The following is a 13,885-nucleotide window of genomic DNA, read 5'->3' as shown; positions in this document are numbered from 1 at the left end:
AGACAGGCAAAGTGTTGGCATGTGGACTCAACGAGTTCAACAAGCTGGGCCTGAATCAGTGCACATCAGGGATAATCAACCATGATGTAAGTGCATTTGGGTCTGTGGCTCCAGCTCCCAGCAGTATATGGGGAAATGGAGGTCCCGTGACAGTGACAAAGCGTTCATTAGCTTTGTGCCAATTTGTTAGTTCCAATCCAAGACAATGGATACTGGAATTGTGGGAAAAGGCAATTTGTTCCTCGGTTTTCCTGTCTGCCCTGTGGGCTTATGTCAGATCTGACGTAGTGAAACAGATAGCGAGCTGCTTCAGGTCGACTTAGCCAGTGACATGGATTCTGTCAGTTCTTTACCATACCCGTGTTGGGACTGTCTAGGTTAATGTTGTGGTCTGCCAAGACCTGCTTGAATAGGTCTTAGCTGATGAATGTGTGTTTTTTCACTCTGTGTTTACCCACATGTCTTTTCTCAGACGTACTGTGAGGTGCCATATGCCACTTCGCTTACTTTGGCCAAGCAGCTGTCCTTCTACAAGATCCGTACCATTTCTCCAGGGAAGACACACACAGCTTCCATTGATGGTGAGCCCTATGTATTAAGAAGTGAATACTGGTTGCTGGATCACTTTACATCAGCTTTGCCCTTTCAGCCTGGCCCTTGACATTGAGGGTTGTGCTCTTGGTAGCAGGGCTCGTGCCTACTACAGGATTCCTGTTCCTCAGCAGTGTTGCCTCCTGGCCAGCTGAAGCAGCATCATCAGCTTCTGGGTCAGCCTTCCTTTTTTTTTTTTAAAGGGAAAAAAAAGTTTGGGGAAGAATCATGCTCTGGGATAGTGGAGGAATTGTTTATGATCGAGTTAGGCTTTGACCAAGTGACACCAGTCAGAGGGCTGTGAGGAGTCCCAGCCCGCAGCATCAGAAAAGGGGAGCAATGGGAGAAGGAACTGGGGAGGTGTTTCCAGGCTGAAGCCATTCCTCTTGGCTGGCACTGTCCCCTCCCAGCCTGGCTGGCTTCTCAGCAGAATCCTTCCTGGTCATGGGCTGTTGCTGCTAGTTCTCTGCATGCATGGCTGCTTCCAGAGTTGGGCCCTCGCTGTGACTGTCTCCTCGTTCCTCCTCTCAGAGCGAGGCCGCCTGCTGACCTTCGGCTCCAACAAGTGCGGACAGCTTGGTGTTGGGGACTATAAGAAGCACCTGGGAATTAACCTGCTGGGAGGCCCCTTGGGGGGTAAGCAGGTGATCAGGGTTTCATGTGGAGATGAATTCACCATAGCTGCTACTGACGGTGAGTGGGTCTTTGCGAAGTTGTGGTGGGTTCCTTTGAACTAGATCTGCAGGGTGGTTAACTGGCTCCCACTGATCGTCTCCTAGACCACCCCCGCAGCACTGCACTGAAATAAAGAAATCCTCCTAGACTGGGGCTGTCTGGCCCTGTTAGTTGTCCAACTGTTGTTAGTTGTCTGCTGTTAGTACAGTGCCAAGCATTTGCTGTCCCTGGGGCTGTGGAGTGCCGGCTTGGTGGCTGCCTGTTAGATTTGTTATCAGTTTGTTCTCCCACTGGCAAAATGGAGCTGGTAGATTAGTTACTTTGGGATAGCGGTTACAGCAGAGGCTGCGGTCCTTGTAGCATTTACAGGCCGAGAGGGAGGGAGGGAATTGAAGCTCCCGAATCTCTCTTTCCTCAGACAACCATATCTTTGCCTGGGGTAACGGCGGGAACGGGCGTCTGGCAATGACATCGACCGAGAGAGCTCATGGCTCGGATATTTGTACCTCGTGGCCTCGGCCAATATTTGGATCATTGCATCACGTTCCAGACCTGTCGTGCCGTGGCTGGCACACCATCATCATTGTTGGTAAGTGTAAGTTTAGGATGAAATTTTGGGATCTTGGTTATGATGATGTATTGCTTGCCAGGACCTAGACTGTAAACCCTGCCTGGGTTACTGTGGGGGAATGTGGCGAGCTGCTCTGAGCTCTAGGCCTACAGCATTGGCTTTGTTGTTTGCCTTTGTAGGAGTTGTCTTGCTTTCCATGTGGTACTCTAACTGAAAGCATGCTTCTCTTCTTGCAGAAAAGGTGTTGAACTCTAAAACAATCCGATCCAACAGCAGTGGCCTGTCCATTGGTACTGGTGAGCAACTTGCCCTGGGGAGCTGTGGTTTAAATCCATTCAGTGGTTAGTTTGAGTGGGTGCAGTTTGGTCCTGCAGCATGGTTTCTCTGTGTTTAAAGGCCTCACAGAAGAGTTCAAAGGGAGAAAACCTAGTTGGTGCCATGCATGGGAAGGGATGGCCCAAAGCTGGGAAAGAGAGAACTGAAACAGGAGGAACAACATGGATGCAGCGAGGCCTTTGTAGATGAGGAACTTCAATTTGACAAGGAAAAGCTGAGAGGAATTCACTGAAGGGAGCTGATAAGGGAAGGGGGGCTATGGGGCAGCTGCTGGAGAGATGGAGTCCAGTTTCTTGGATCTGTGGGAGGGCTGGGGCCAAGAAGCTTAGTGCAAAAGACTGCTGCACACAAGCCCTTTTCGGGAGGCCTGCGGGGAGTTAGGAGATAAGATGTTGAGGGAGATGCCGCTAGCATGTGCTCTCACGGTGACCATACAGCCCAAATTTCTGCATCTTCTCTGCTCCAGCTGGGGTTTGGTAACAGGAATAGCAGAGGTGGGGAAAGTATAAAGTTTTCACTCCTGTTTGCTAGTGGCTCAGAGCTGCACAACTGGAGGAGGAGAGGAAGAGGATAATGAACAGGAAGCGGAGACCCCCAATCCCAGTGGAGGCTTTCGGGGAACCATGGAAGCAGATCGCGAGTTGGGGGGCTGGATCAGCACCACAGAAGCTAAGGGAGGCAACAGTGCTGACAGCAGCTCCTGCCCTGGCTGGCTGCGGAAGGTAATGTGGTGTCTCAGAAATGCCTTAAAATGGGGACCTAGTCTGGGGAAAAGCGAGTGGCCCCTTCCACCTTTAAGGGATGCTCTGAAAGGTTCCAGGAGCTGTGCTGTGCAGGGAACCCTTTAGGCCTCACTGCCTTTTTTGCCACAAGAGGGTGTTGGTGCATTGGTTGAGGAAATGAAGTCAGCTGCAGGAAGGCAGGCAGGCCTGACAGTGCTGCTTTTGTGTATCCAGGAGCTGGAGAACGCTGAATTCATCCCCATGCCTGACAGCCCCTTTCCTCTGAGCATGGCATCTTCAGAGCCTGAGAAGGAGACTCTCCCTTACCAGAAACTTCAAGGACTCAAAGTGGCCTCTGAGGAACCTGTTGGATTAAACAAGCCCAAAATGGAGCCCTGGGTAATATTATCCAAGTGAATGCTTGGCCAAGAGCTCTTGGGGACCATAAATGGCAATGTTTGAATTATGGGGAGAGCTGAGAAGAGGGTGTTGGATTGGCCTAATTCATCTGGGTGAGGAAAACAGGGCTGTTGATAATCAGAGATGATGCTGCAAAGAGAACAATTTACAGGAATCTGGAACACAAAGCTGGGGCTTGGTCAGACTGAAAATAATGAGATTGATTCTGTGGAACAATGCGGTTAATGCAATTCGAAAAAAAAAGAGAAGCCTAGGGCCCAGAAGCCTGGCAGAAGATGGAAATTTAGAAAGCAGAAATTGCTGTGAGATAGGAAGAACTGATATAGGAAATCACTGAGAAATTACAACCTGTGAGACTGCCTTATTCCAGGAGTTTTCTGTCCCCTTGGAGGCACAGATCCCAGGCTTAGGGAAAGGGGGGTAAACCAGATGGATTTTGGTAATAGGAAGACAGGAGCAGCTTTCCCAGAAAAAGGAGGAAGTTAGTGGCTTTGTACTGAAGATGTAATGACTAGTAGCTTGCTGACCTTGGCTTCTAGAAGTTTGAGAAGTCAAGAAATGAGCTGGGGTGACATTTTCTGTGCATGGTTTCTTCTTGTGGCATATACAATTCCTGGCCTTGCACTCAAACCTGGCCTGACTTCCCTCCGTGTCTCTGCAGCCTACTTGCCTGAGTCCAACCTTGCCGTGTGGTGAAGGGAAGGCCGCGTCTCCTGTTGCGGGCTGCATGTGCAGTGCTCTGCAAGTGGAGGTGACGCACCTCCGAGGCCTGGTTTTACAGTGTCTGGATGATCAGAAGAAGCTGCAGCAGGAAACCGTTCGTCTGAGTGCCCAGCTCCAGCGGTTCTGCAGGGGGACGGAGGGAATGCAGCAGGTGAGGACCCGTTACCTGGGTGCACATCCATGCTCAGGGCTCACTACACTGATCCTGGCTTCTGCATAGATTGTGGAGGCTGTGCAGAAGAAAGCAGCTCTTAACAGGCATCTCTCTTAGAGCAGAATGGGGGGGACTGAGTATGATGCCTGTCTCTTGTTTGAACTGCTGATGCAGGCTCTGGTAGTAGCAACAGGAACGAAGCCAAGAAGACAGTTTCCTGTGAGGACAGCCCAGTCCTTGAGGGACCTAGGATTCCCCTTTATTTCTCCTGGTGAGAAGGAATGGGCAGTCAGATGTCGTGGAGAGTCCCAAATGGCTGTGGAGAATACGAACTGTGCCTTGTGCAGCTCTTAGCTTTTTTGCAGCTAGTCCTAGAGCTGTTTGGATAACTGCTGTGTGTTTTGGCAGGTGGAGGTTCATTCCAAAGGAACACAGACAGCCAAAGAGGAGGTGGAAGTGGATCCAAAACCTGACTTGGATTCAGATTCCTGGTGTCTCCTGGGAACGGACTCGTGCCGCTCCAGCCTCTAGTCTCCTGAGCCCACTGGGATCCATCTAACTTCACAGCACACTAACCGAATGCAGAGAGCGGCTTTCCTGGCTTCAGGTCACTCGCAGACAAGGAGCGAGGCCGGAGGCTCCAGAGCAGCACCCATGTACGTTTGATATGAACTAGGAGTGAGTTTGAGAGGGGAAGGGCCCCTGAGCTCTAGGCCAGCTCAGTGATTGAAGCAGCAGCAGCTCCTCTTTGTACCTTATCTGTCAATTCTGCACGTGAGGCAGAACGGCCCCATTATGGCGATGGCTCCAGTAGCGGCTTGTGGCCCTTTCATTGTTTCACTGCTTCTTGGGAGCTGCCTTTGGGACCCCAGTATTCATCACTGCATCTCTAGATGAGAGGAGGAGACATGTCTTGCACTGAAGCTGGCTGAACCCTGAGACTCGCCACTTTCACTTCAGAGGGGTGAAGGACTAGGATCCTCTCCCTACCACATGGTAAGGCCCAGCCGGTGAGGCTGCTCCTCTCTGCTCAGGGGCAGAGGGAGCAGAGAATGTCTCATTCTGGAGGCAGTGGAGATCTTCCTGTTAGGGAGATAATGGCAGACAGCATGTCCCTGGCCTCGAGGCACAGCTTCTGGCCATATGGCTGTGTCCGGTGGCCTGTATAGACGGAGTTTAAAGGCTTTATTCTGGGTGCCTAGAGCTTTCCAACTTCCAGGCAATGCACCAAGATGAGTGAATGAGGTGTTGTTTCCAATAGCAGTAGCAGGGACTGTTTGAGATGGGATCTCTGGTTCTCAGTTTCAGACCACCTGCTTCCCAACCAGATGACAAGCGTCTGGGCCTCAGACTAAGTCACCCATTTCTTGCTCCAGCTGTTTCAACTTGGTTTGGGCGCCAGAGCTTCTGGTTTCTTGGCATAAGCCCATAGCTTCTCCCTGCTTGGCTTCTGTTCTGCTCAGCCCCTGGTGCCCACGCTCTGTGTGGGTGTGGGAAGAATCAGTGTTTTTCCACTCAGTGTTTTGATGAAGCTGGAATGCAGTTTCCTACCCAGAATAGGTCATTAATGCCGTTGTCACAGGATGCAGCCTTCCCCAATGACCATGAATGATCAAGTCTCTGTCCAGAATTCACCTTCTTCCTAAAAGCGAGAGGCTTTCCCAAGAAAATTGGAGATGGGAAGAGGCATGGTCTGATTCTCAAGATTTCCTCATTTCCTGTTAGAGAATGAGGTTAATTTTATTCCCCTTAAATTTATTAGCGGACTGACTTTGAACTAAGCTTTTGGGATTGGTAGGATCCCTGGGAGCAGTTAGCCTCCCCTGCCTTACGTGAAGCCTCCAAGGAGTCCTGAGTCCCTCTCACCTTTGCTGTGAGAGTGGGGTTGTGATTTCATTGGGCTTAAACCATCCCCACCAATGGCATGTCACTAGAATTGCCTTAGGTCTATTGGAGTTGGATATCCTATCACCTCTCCTAGACTTCTTTTGAGAGACTGTGCTGGGGGAGCCAGCGTTCCCCATTTGTCTCTAGAGGTGGATGCCAAACCATTCTGCTTGTAACGTATACTCCTTAAATACTTCTTTGGTGCCTATTGCTAGTATGTTGGAGCTGAATCAAGTGCAGTCTCTCCAGCGCAGTGTCCAGGGCAAGGATCGTACCGGAGTGCCCGTCCATCATTACTGAAGGAAGGCTAGGAGGACAGCTCTCCTGGGAGGTGGTGAGCATCGGGCACCCTGGCGTGGCCACGTCACTTGGTTGCCCTTGTGACTCTGCTCTCCTTTCCCCCATGTGCGTTGGAGCCGGTTCGCAGGTTAGGGTCCCGGCTTGAGGGTTGTTGTTGCGGTTGGAAATGATTGAGTTGGTCACGTTGCGGCAGTGCCTTTGAGGAGTGAAGAGCTGAGCCTGAGCCATGTCCAATAAGCAAGCACCAAGCTGATGGGAGTCGCTCTCCTGCAGTGCACTGCTATCCTCATTTCTCAATGCTCTGCAGTTGGGAAGCTAGGTGCACAGACTAGATTCCCCTTGGATCTAGTGGATGATTAGGGTCCCTGACAGGATGCCCTGTGCTCCACAATCTCATATGTGCCTTAGAGGATTCACGCTATCCAGGTTGTGCCTGTTACAGACCACAGATTTCACACCAGCCAGCTATGCAACCAAAAAAGCAGTTTAAAGCCAGCACCTTCGTCTTGGGCTGAAAACGGAAGGGCAAGTGGGTAGAAGTGCCTTTGAGCAGTTTCAAACCCTTTTTACTTCTCCCCTTCTTGCAGTGCTAGCTCCGTATGTGTTGGTCTCCTGCTAGTATTGCTACCGAGTTGTTATAGTGGAACACAACTTATGCCTGCTCTGACACTCTGGCTGAAAACTAGTTTGTCGTTGTCTTTTTTAAAATCCCAGTTCGGTCAAATTCCTTCCCTTTTCATGACCTCTACCTGAGTAGTATCCACGCTTTAAGGCTCATATGAAAATCTCACAAGAACAGATCTCCTTTAACAATTCTGTCACTGCTTATTTCTGGTCATGAGAACAAAACTGCAATAATGATGAAAAGCCTTACTTGTACGGACTTCACTGCTTGGAACTGTGGAGTTCACTTTTACTGCCTTCAAACTGGTTCTCCATCTAGAGCTAAGGGACAATTTTTTTTTTTTTTTTTTTTTTTTTTTTTTTTTTTTCATGGCATTCTGTTGATTTTTTTTTTTTTTTTTCTCCTTACAGAAAGAGGGCCAAGGGGCTTGCAGGTTCTTTGCTATGGGGGAAAAAAATGTCAGGTTCTGTCCCCCTTCATTTAAAAAAAAACAACAAACAACAAAACTCTTTTCTCTTGCTGCTGCATCTCTTCCTAGTGACGTCAGGGGCGCTTGTGTGTGTGTTTATTTCAACAGTTTGAGTGCCAAGTGGGAAATGAGTAACAGGAAGAGAGGCTCAAAGAGAAGAAGTACCTGGTTCTCGGAACAGCTTCTACTGAGCATTAAGGCCTACAGAAGCGAGAACCTGCCTGACACCTGCTCGGCCAACTGTTCCTGCACACTGTACTTAATGCCTGTCACTTTTTATCAGGGTTTTTAGTAAATTGTGAAATGTCTTGAGAGGCAGAGCTGGGTTAAAGATTTAAAATTCACCAGAGATTTGGATACTGAAAATGCAGCACGTCTCTGAGGAGGGGGATTGTACTGCAGCAGCAGAAGAGGAAGCTGAGCTGGCGTGAATAACATAGCCTGAGTAGTGCCAGGGCAACACTAACCATGATAGCAAAGAAGCAGGGTAGATCTCTGTGCTGAGCCTGATGCTTTGGCTAAACTGCTACTAAGTTTTAAACCAGTTATCAGAGACTTTCTGGATACTGCTGTCTGTCTTGACCTGAAGCAATAGCTCAGCAAAGAGGGGTGAACTGCCCATGGTTAGCTCCGAAACAAAGATAACAAATGAAGCCTAAGATAACAAATGAAGCCTGGTGACTTAATTTCAATAACTTTTGTTTAATCTACAGTTTCAATCTCAGTGTTAGCCATTTGCCTGTCACTTGAGAAGTCCCCAACAGATGGATATATTTTACAGTATCAAAAGCTTTTCTGTGTGTATCTACCCCAGTCACCATTTGCACTCTGCTGACTTAAGGGTCCACTAAACAGTCAATAAAATATAGTGCAAGGGAAACGGAGTTAATAATACAAGACAGGCAGTGGTACTGAATTTCCGAACTACTCTTTGTTTAATTCAGTTAAACCTTTCATTAATTCAAGGAGGCTAGCATAAAGCTTACCCCTTTCCTACCTCTTGTCACCTCTTGCTATCCTATATTTCAAAGCTCTGAAGTTAGAGCATTGGTCTTGCTTCTCTAATCAATTTGGATATAGCAAATTATCTTCCCTTGTTTCAAGTCTATTTTTTCTCTCCTCTCTAGGTTTGTACACACTTACACCTGGCTGGCACAGTGCAGCACTGACCCTTTCTAGGACCTTCATGCTTTTCTAGGCCGTGCCAAGGGATTGAGATTTCTGCCCATGTATCTATAGGGCAGAAGCTCTCTGACCTCTTTCAGGAGTCTGGTCCACCTATTGAAGGCTGGAGTGTTTCTTCATATTCAGCTTCTGACCAGTCCAGTTTAATCTAGTCACTTTTTCTAGGTTCCCATGAGCTGCTGCTATGTTACTGAAGGACTTGCAAAAGGAGCTGCTGGATTTTTTTGTTCCTTGTTTGCTTCCTGTTGCAACTTTCTCATACAAAGTAGTCATTCTTACTTTGAGAACACAAACCACTCTGTGACCATTTAAAACAACTTTTACACAACAGAACTAGTCTAATATATTAAAAATCAGAATCTGGAAAAATAACTGACTTAGAAATGTGCAGGAACTGTCACCAATTATAAGCAGATGATTCTCTAAAAGAGTCTGTAGGACATCTGTTTCCCCCAGAAGACCCTTTAACAGTGTGTGACAAAGACAGACCTTTAGCATGAGGCCAAAATCACCAAGAACTACCTTACATCTCGAGAAGAAAGCAGAAGGAGGGGTATATGTTCGTCATAACTACCTACCATTACAGCAACTAAGATGAAAATAAGCAGATGATGCAAGGAAAGGTGCGAGCCCTATGCTTTAAAGGTCCCTAGCAACTTGGCCTGCAGGAAAACTCCAGTTTTTTTATCTTAAATCTAACTGTTGATTTAACCCTGAACATACGAGTGAAACAGCTAACAGGTTTTCTGATGTGAAGTTCCTTAGTGTACTGTCTGGGGGCAGGGGGTGTTTGGATTTTTTTAGCTGTAGCAGTTCTTAAAACATTCTGGATGGAAATTAAAGAATAAAAAAAAGATATCAGAAGCCAAGTTAGGAATCAAGGGAAGGTTGCCGTGGGAAGAAAACTCCTTCTCCACTCCTGAAAGTGATAACTGAGGCACAGAACCGTCACTGATCTGTTCTTCACACTTTATACAAGAAGCCTGGAGATAGGAACAAATGCTCTGTATCACGATTCTTAATTTCTAACTCCTGCCACATGCTCCCTTCTATTATCTTCTCCAAGTCCATCTTGAAACATTGTAGGTTCCTTGCCTGTGCTAATCTGTTTGGAAGGTTTTTCTATGACCTCACTCCTCTCCTGGTTAGAAACCTTATTTCCAGTCTGAGCTTATTCATGACCTATTTTTAATCTTGTGTGGCATTATTCTTTAATTAAGTATTTCTTCTTCTTCCCTTTCCTGACTCTGAGTCCCAGCTATTGCATGTAGTAAGTAACATGTTGGGATGGTTGTTCTGTTGCCTCAAGGGCCTGGCTGGTTCAGAGTATCTATCTCTGCTGTTCTATGTACGAGTTGACATATAGACTCAAACAGTAAGTGCCTACTACTGCTAGCTTTTCTAACCCCCTGAATTTCTGATCCTGGGCTTCTTGTGTTGAGGAAGCACTTAGTAATACTCCCCCCAGTTCTCCTTTTCTAATTCAAACAATGTCACACTGGATTTCTAAATGGTAATGTTACAGGTCTTCAGCTGGTAAGACGTAGCCCTAGCATTGTCACCAGCATTCTAGAAAAGCATCTAAATAAACTCTTGGGCTGCTGCAGGACAAGCGTGGAATAAACCTACATACACAGCTTTCGTTATTCAACTGAACAGTGCTACAACAAATAAGACAGAGCATGAGCAATGACCAAACAGCAGCTCTGGATCCTGTTGTCTAGCGCAGATACCAAGGATGGAAGAACACAGCGGTCTGTGTGCTGCAAAAAAGTTAACTGCTTACATGGCTTCCTCCCCTCCCTCTGACTTTTCCAAATGCCTTGTCTAAATGCTAAATAGTTTTGAAGAGTATAGAGTCTTTTCTATGGCAAAAAACAAGGAACCTCTCACATACCAATCTTCTGTAGGTAGCTACAGTAAGAATGCTACACCAGCCAGAACCACTGTCACTGTTAGCACGTTCAGGGGTGAACATCTGCACCTACAGAGCAGTTGAGCAAACAAGAGGCAGATGCTCTGTTTGGCCCAGCTCTTCTCATGAACGGCACTACTCTGTGCTTTTGGAGAAGGAAAAAACCTGAGTCTGCAGCCACTGATGAGCTAAAGGAGAGCAGCTATCTTCAAATCAGACACCACTAGTTAAAAAAGAAAAAAAAAAGAAAAAAGCCCAAGCCTCCCTAACCTACAGGCAAAATATGATCCTGAAGAACAGCCCCTTTCTGATGGCTGGTTTGCTCCTCCCTGCTGTCCTGCTGACAACCTGTAGCAACAGCCTTTCTTCCCTGCTCAGCTGACTGAAGAGTGACAGCCTTACACCTACACCGAGATTCCATGCTGAGCTCACTGGATGGGAGAAGTGGCCCCCAGAGGGGCACCCCACGTGGGGCAGCCCAGGGCACAGGTCAGAGTACACAAGTATGTAGTATTCTGCTCACGTGTCCTGAGCTGTTCACCTGCCGTACATACAAGCTGAACACTCACAGCCAGTGTTTGGACTAGGGAAAGCGCCAGCGTCTGTGGCTGGAAGCCTGGCAGAAAACAGGCAGGGAATCACAGCAGCAGGTACAGCTGGACACCGCCTCAGCAGCGCCTCCTCTGCGGTGGGGGTGGGGGCCTATTCTTGATGGTTTTGCATTTGGGAATGTGTCTCTCAGCTGCTTGGGGAGCAAATCGGCGTCGGCAGTAGGGGCAGGCAACGTAGTCTGGGTTTTCGATGGAGGGCAATGGGGGAAAGTCAGACACCTTCCCTCCCTTGGAGAGGACTTGCTGCACCTGGCGGGCCTGGCGCAGGGTCTGGATGAAAACCTCGTGCTTCTGTCTCCAGTTGTTCCTTCTGGGTGGCTTATTCTGCAGAAGGGAAAGGCAGTCAGAGCAACTGGCACCACCGTCAGCCTCCATTCTCAGTCTTATGCTCAGAGTCCAACTCAGATCACCCGTCCCTGGGCGTTCCCTGTTGATGTAAAACCCTCCCCGAGAAGCCGAGTCCCACAAAGGGGATCAAAAAGACCAGCACCAAAGAGGATTTGAAGGAAATACTGATGGAGACGTCAATACTTAGAGCTTGAGAATAACCAGAAAAGCAAGCAGTAGGCCCAAGAAGCCCTTGGGTTGCTACTGCTGCTTTGCAGGAACAAAGCTGCATGTTTCCACTGCCTTCGTTTTAATAGCCTGTTACCACCTGGATTTTCAGTCAGTTCCCTGCAGCCCCTGGTGTCACAGAGCTTTACTGCGGCAGACCCAGTCTGCACCCTGACTACACATTACAAAGACAAGTCAGTTAGGACCCCCGCCCCCCATCTATTAGATTTTAAATGGATCTATTTATCCATTTGGCAAGAACCTTTCAGAGGTGATAGCTGGATTGTACCCCTTAGCCTCTTGTACACGTGAAGGCACTCGCATTTCAGAATTAGATGTCAAGGTGGAAGGAACGTGAGCAGTAGGTGTGGAACGAGGGAGGCAAAGGGACTGCACATTACCTGAGGCCTCTCTGAGCTCTTCCGCTGCTGATACTGTTCCAGTTCTGTGCCCCTAGCTCTGGCCCTGCTGGAGTCAAACACTTTCCTCTTGGAGCCTTGGCTCTTGCCGCAGATACTCGTGTGCTTCTCAAGCCTGGTGCAGAGAAATTTACGTCCGCAGAAGCTGCACTGTCCGAGCCCCCCCGGCTCCACAGCACTGGCAGCCTGCATGTACAGCACCTCTGTGGACGGGTGGTCACCAGAATCTCTGTCCAAGAGGGCAGAGGGAGAAGGGCGATGTTTTAGGGCCAGCTCTGAACATGAGGCTAAACGCTCCATGGGTATGCGGCCTCGAATTTTGCTGTTGCTGGCCACCAGCCGCTCCTTCTTGAGTTTCCCCATAGCCAGCTCTTGGGAGTGGAGGGTGGTGCCAGGTTTGGGGATAGTGGCCTCTGCAGACTGCGCCCCACCAAAGACCCCCCCACCATCACCTGGCCTGACTGCAACTCTGAAAGTTTTCTCTTCAGGGCGCCTTGCGGCCTTTTGCTCATGGGTCCTCTCCACTTCTCTGTCTCTTCTCTCCTCTGCCTCGACAAGCTCCTTCTCTCTTTGAATCCTCCTAAGCTCCTCCTTTGTTCTCCTCAGCTTCTCTCTGAGGAGGGCCTCTTTCTTTCGAATTTCCTCTTCCAGGTTCCGTCCATCTGCCTCCAACTTTAGGATGTAGGCCAGCTCTCTCCTGTATAGAGGGGAGGCTGACTGTTTAGGCTCTGCTGTCCAAGGAGAGAGCACTGCATCTAGCTGAGGCCTCCCTGCTGGAGGCTTCCCTTTGCTCATTGAGCCAGGCCTACTATTTGGAGCTTCCTCCCTGTATGGGGAACTTCTGAGCTGTGCTGTGTTGACCGCTGGAACACTCACACCCTTGTGGTGAAAAATGGGTTTCAGGGGGTATGCACGGTCCACTCCTTCTTTGCGTTGGGCTACTGATTTAGCTGGCAGAGTCTTGGTCTGGCTGGTGAGATACTTGCTCTGCAGTCCAGCTGAACAGAAGCCTCCGTGCCTGGAGCTGTGTTGACTGCTTTCTGCAAAAAGAGAATACGAATAGCTTCGGCTTTTTCGGGTATAGAGATCCTTTAAGCTTTCCTCTTTGTCAGGTATGAGTACATGCTGAAAGTTGTTCTTCTGGTGTTCCAGCTGGGAACTGGGAACAAGCTTAGTAGCTGGCACCACAGAATCCACCGGTGGAAACAAAGCCATTCAGTGCCTGAGAAAGAGCCTGAGGTTAGAAGCAGAGTCATTACAGACTATCTTATCCAAAACTGGACAAATTTTCTCCTAACAGTATACACCTGGAGGCTACAACAAATATTAGCAAAGCTTTTGTAACTTTTCAGGGTTCTGTAAATCTTTGTGTTCCTTCCATCTAGGGAGCTCCCATGCCGCCTCTTCCAGTCCCAATCATTTGTGCAGCCAGAAATAAGATATGCTTTTATTTTGCTTTCTGTCTAAGCCCTGTCTCATCATGGTAGCAGCAGAAATATGCTGTACTGCCAGAGAAATTGTTATACTCCCCAGGCTGTTTTCCGTAACGTCTCCCTTCAGTTTTGGCATTATAGATCCACCAGTGCGACACACAGGTCTGACACGCAGGCACCCGATAAAGCTCAGTACAATCTTCCCGTGGCTCGTTCTACCATATCCCCCAAAGCGTGTCAGGTACCCAGGCCGCAGGCCGGCCCCGCGGGCGGCGGCGCGGGGCGGGCGGGGTT

The 13,885-nt window shown here is 48.7% G+C and overlaps 2 protein-coding genes across 2 annotated transcripts in view; one reads left to right on the top strand and one right to left on the bottom strand.

Annotated features, from left to right (window-relative positions):
* Positions 1 to 7,077, top strand: part of NEK9 (NIMA-related kinase 9) — a 31,956-nt gene extending 24,879 nt beyond the window's left edge. Inside the window, exons 16-24 of the mRNA XM_009319491.1 lie at positions 7 to 86; positions 473 to 581; positions 1,123 to 1,284; positions 1,685 to 1,855; positions 2,074 to 2,133; positions 2,705 to 2,895; positions 3,130 to 3,294; positions 3,977 to 4,189; positions 4,601 to 7,077. Coding sequence (XP_009317766.1) covers positions 7 to 86; positions 473 to 581; positions 1,123 to 1,284; positions 1,685 to 1,855; positions 2,074 to 2,133; positions 2,705 to 2,895; positions 3,130 to 3,294; positions 3,977 to 4,189; positions 4,601 to 4,723 — 1,274 coding nt within the window. The 3' untranslated portion in view covers positions 4,724 to 7,077. The remainder of the gene's footprint in view (positions 1 to 6; positions 87 to 472; positions 582 to 1,122; positions 1,285 to 1,684; positions 1,856 to 2,073; positions 2,134 to 2,704; positions 2,896 to 3,129; positions 3,295 to 3,976; positions 4,190 to 4,600) is intronic.
* Positions 7,078 to 11,241: 4,164 nt separating this feature from the next.
* ZC2HC1C (zinc finger, C2HC-type containing 1C) lies at positions 11,242 to 13,373 on the bottom strand. The gene is made up of 2 exons (XM_009319490.1): positions 12,141 to 13,373; positions 11,242 to 11,508 (listed from the first exon to the last, which is right to left on the bottom strand). Exons 1-2 carry the CDS (start codon positions 13,371 to 13,373, stop codon positions 11,242 to 11,244), a joined length of 1,500 nt encoding a protein of 499 aa, XP_009317765.1.
* Between the last annotated feature and the right edge of the window lie 512 nt (positions 13,374 to 13,885).

The sequence above is a fragment of the Pygoscelis adeliae genome, unplaced genomic scaffold (assembly GCF_000699105.1).
Source record: "Pygoscelis adeliae isolate BGI_AS28 unplaced genomic scaffold, ASM69910v1 Scaffold71, whole genome shotgun sequence".
Classification (NCBI taxonomy): domain Eukaryota; kingdom Metazoa; phylum Chordata; class Aves; order Sphenisciformes; family Spheniscidae; genus Pygoscelis; species Pygoscelis adeliae.
This window is presented reverse-complemented; position numbering and strand designations above follow the sequence as displayed.